Source organism: Pteropus alecto, unplaced genomic scaffold (assembly GCF_000325575.1).
Source record: "Pteropus alecto unplaced genomic scaffold, ASM32557v1 scaffold41, whole genome shotgun sequence".
NCBI lineage: Eukaryota > Metazoa > Chordata > Mammalia > Chiroptera > Pteropodidae > Pteropus > Pteropus alecto.
The window spans coordinates 2,677,986-2,682,257 of record NW_006430464.1 but is presented as its reverse complement, the minus strand read 5'-3'; the positions used below and the strand labels follow the sequence as shown (position 1 = coordinate 2,682,257).

Here is a 4,272-nt window from a genome sequence, read left to right as displayed (position 1 = left end):
TGTGCCTTCTGACCCCACCCCCCCCAGCTCTGATACCATCTGCAAAGAATTTTTATGCCTCTACGTTCTGATCTTTCCTGGAAAGAAACTGTAACTGGCTAAAGCTGATGAATAAAAATGAATAGGTCACGCATGTGTGTGAAGGAATCCCGGGTAGCCTCAAATCAATTATGCACGTGCGCGAATGAATGAGGCAGGCCCGTACCTAAATTATGCAGATGTAGGCAGCGGTCTGTTGACTTGTGGGAAATAAATTAGGCAAACGTTTTAAAGGAAGACTAGGCAGTATGTTGGTTAAGACGCTGGACACATGACAGGCAAATAAGTATGTGAATGTCGGTGTAAAAGATGCAGCTGTGGGTCTCGATGTTGTCTCACTATTGGAGTAAATTATGCAAAGTGGTCTTTGCTGCGGACTGGGTTTACACCTATGGATGTGGGTATAAATTACGGTGAAGTGGCATGCATTATCCTAACATCAGAAATCAATTATGAATAATTCATGAACGGTGCAAGGCACACGACTGCGTATCTGGTAAAAACAGAGTTAGATTACAAAGATGTGGGCATGTTATCTGTGCACGTCCAGGGATACATTATGCAAATTGCACCAAGTTACCCCAGTGGATTAGCACTGTCGGAAAACACAAGGCTGGATTATTCACCCACGGCACGAATTGTACAAACGGGGGATGTCTTATTGCAAAAGCGAGAATAAATTATGCAAAAGGCAGGGCGTGTAGGAAAATGTGAGCATACCTAGCGAACACCTGGCCGGACTGCAGTATGCACTGCACACGTCAGAAGGACTCTGTTAGCATATGTGTCGCCTGTGAGTTAAAGGTGCCCCTTCTGGAAGGGTCCGTTGAAGATGGTGCCCTCCTCTTGGCAGGTAAGCCCTTTCCAGGCCTCCAGCGCCATCCAGACACGGCTTGGGAGCAGCCGCCGGACTCCAGCCCCAACCTGCCCTCTCCGGCCCGGAGCGCCCTGTGCGGCGTGTGACATGCACAGCCACACCTGTGGCCCTCTCAGATGTGAGCATGCATTTCTACAGATACCTGCGTCGACTCTCCAAGCCCAAGGAGTCCCCTCCACCGCCCTCACCACCACCCCCACCTCTGGATTTTGCAGACACCCACGCACCGAGGAGGTGTCCACGGGTCCGTGCTCACCTGCACCACACCGGGGGAAAAGACCGCAAGGATGAGATAAAGCCAGACATAGGCGAATATACTCCATGAGGCGGTGACAAAGAAGACCCTCAGATGCTTGATCTTGCGGCTCTCGCCGGCCGGGATGACGTAGATGCACACGGCGATGACCACGAACATGTTGAAGGCAGCGCTGCCCACGATGGTGCCCGGGCCCAGCTCGCCGGCCTGGAAGTTGTGGCCGCAGACCTCGATGACAGACAGCAGGATCTCCGGCGCCGAGGAGCCCAGGGCCATGAGCGTGAGGTTGGACACGGTCTCATTCCAGATGCGGACGGTGCCCACACTGGTCTCGCCATTGGCCTTGGTGATGGTGATCTCCTTCTCCTTCGACGTGATGACCTCGATGGAAGCCATGAAGCGGTCGGCGATGATGGACACGCCCAGGAACATGTAGACCATGGCCACAAAGTAGACCACTGCCCTCGCCGCCTTGTCGCCCAGCGACGGGTCGTCGGGCTCCCAGACGGGCAGCAGGACCCCCGGCTGGCAGCGGTTGGAGCCCTGGCAGACGCCCGTGCTGGCATCGCTGTCATTGGCCGGGGGAGGTGGTAGAGATGGGGTCGGGGTGGCCGCCCCTGAGCATGGGGGGACCCCTAGGAGGAGGGCAACCCCCACCAGAGCCAGGGGAGCCATGGAGGGTGGCGGGGTTCTGTGGGGGAGGAGGAGGAAGGCTGGGTGAGGAGAGCACACTGCCCGACACGCAGGAGTCAAGGCTTTTCCGGGGTGGAGGATGGGGAGGGGGAGCTGAGGACTAACACGGGGAGGATGGAGGCTGAGGGAGACACCGAGAGACATACACACAGAGACCAGGAGAGCCCGAGACAGACACCAAGGGAGAAAGGGACAGAGAGACAAGGACAGACGCACAGCGTCCGGACGTCGTGCACGCTGCGGCTCAGCAATTCCGCTCCCAAGTATGTACCCGAGAGAAACAGGTCACGTGTCTGCCAAAGGACACGGACGAGAGCGGCGCCAGCAGCTTCGGCTGCAGCAGCTCCCGTCTGAAACGACCCAGACGCCTGTCCGCGGTTAAACGGAGACGTGAGGCCAGGACCACTCACTCTGGGGAGTATTACCCGGCACTGAAAAGGGGAGCGGCCGACGGATTCGCCGAGCGACACAGAGGAAGCTCGCAGCCCTGTGACGCGGGAACAGAGCCAGGCACAAAGCAACACAGACCGAGTGATTTAGTGGGCGGGCGAGCGCCCCGAGGGGCTGCTGGCATTCGTTAGGTGATTCTGTGGTTTGGGTTTTGGCCCTCGGGGCCTCTGCTCCGGATTTCGTGGTGGGTGGGGGGTGTCTGTCTGTCTGTGTGTCTCAGGTGGAGCTGGGGAGGGGCCGCTGGAGGCCGTCACGCCCTTCCCCACAGTGGTGGCAGGTGTCTCTCTCCAGTCCCCCGGGGTCTCGGCGAGGGACACAGCTCCTTGGCGGCTGTGACGTATGAGCCCCGTATTGGGCTTTCTGTCCCGTTGGTGGGTGTGGGGTCTCTAACTGTTTCAGCGGCTCCCTTCCTGCCTCTGGTCCTGGGTTCGAGTGGCTATTTCTGTGCCTCGTCTAGGTTTCCTTTAAAAATGCAGAACAGTTCACACCCTGCTTCTGCTTGGAACCCCTCCTGGCTCCCTCCTCACTCAGAGCCCCGTGGTCCTCTGCCTGGGTCAGAGGTCCCTCTCTGGCCTCATCTCTCTCCTCCCCTTGGCTCACTCGGCCTCGTCCGCACTACGACCTCGCGGTCCTCAGGCGCACCAGACAGGTTCCTGCCTCAGGGACCTGCTGTCCCCCACCCCGTTCCTCACACACTCTCCCTGGCATCGTCTGCGCTCCCTTCCATCCAAAGGACACCAGCCTCCTTTGGGAAGCCCCCAGCCATTGCACAGAGCAGAGGACCAAGGCTCGGAGGGGTCGAACACCAAAGCTGCAACTCTGTTTCTCTCTCCCAGAGCTGGCCCTGCCCCCGTGTTGCCATGGTAACCCAGGAGCCTCTAAAAGAGGAACTGAAATTGGAAGCGGAGGGTCCTCCGAGCCTCCAGCCCTAGCCCCTCTCCTGGCCCCCAGCCTCAGTTCTCCCAGTACCTTCCATTTCTGTCTGAAAAAAGTTCTCCCCAGAGTCTAACCCACAGCCTTCTCCCAACACACACCCACCTACTCACGTACTCCCAGGGGCGGGGAGCTGCTGCTCCCAGGGACGGAGGAAGAATGTTGGCAGAACTTCCCAGAGGAGCCAGTGCGTGTGTGTGAGTGTGTGTGTGCGCGTGTGTGCGTAGGCGAGGGAAGAGGGGTGATTCTTAAAGGGCCACCACACAATTAGCCCCATTGGATAGGCCCCTAATAACATGTCTAATTAGCAGCCCCCTAATTAACAACAACTTAGGCATAATTACAAATCCACCAGGATCCAAAGCTCTTCCCCCACCCCGCCTCCTCCCCAGCTTTCAGGGGGGACAAGGGCCACCTGGCAGTCAGAATTCCAAAGCATCTAACTCCCTCTCTCATGTGAAAGCTGTGGCTGCAAGTCCTCCCTTGAGGCCGACCACCCGTCCCTCCCGCCTCAGCCCTCAAGGGGGACCGAAGTCAGCCGATGGGTGCCATGCCGGCCCTCCCTGCCCGGGGGCTGGGCAAAGTGGCCTGGTTCCGTCCCTCTTCCTCTAAAACCCGGTTACCTCTCACTGAGGACTCAGGACAGGAGAGGGCAGGGAGAGAAAGCACCAGATAAATATTTGGGAGATGAGCAACCCAGAGGTCTGAGCGCCGTTGCCGGGGACAGCTGGATTCCCTCCGCGTGAGGCGCCCGCCTCTGCCTCCCTCCGTCCACCAGCAGCCCTGAAACCTAATCTGGGTGTACAATCCAGGAGCAGAAGGATCAGGTTGAGGCCCGGGGTGGGGGTGGGGGGGCAGATGGCTGCCCTGTCGCCCAGGGCCATCTCTCCCCACCCTTGTGGGCCGGTGGCCAGCTGGGTCGGTGAGAGCACCCCAGCTCTGCCTCACACACCTCTCAGGACTTCATCCGTAGAGTAGGACTACAAGCTTAATGGGGGGCAGTCCAGTCCTGGTGGGACACCTT

General features: G+C 58.5%; 1 protein-coding gene across 1 annotated transcript in view; it reads right to left on the bottom strand.

Annotated features, from left to right (window-relative positions):
* Positions 1 to 1,847, bottom strand: part of SLC8A2 (solute carrier family 8 member A2) — a 26,655-nt gene extending 24,808 nt beyond the window's left edge. The window contains exon 1 of the mRNA XM_006905143.2: positions 1,173 to 1,847. Coding sequence (XP_006905205.1) covers positions 1,173 to 1,847 — 675 coding nt within the window. The remainder of the gene's footprint in view (positions 1 to 1,172) is intronic.
* Positions 1,848 to 4,272: the final 2,425 nt, after the last annotated feature.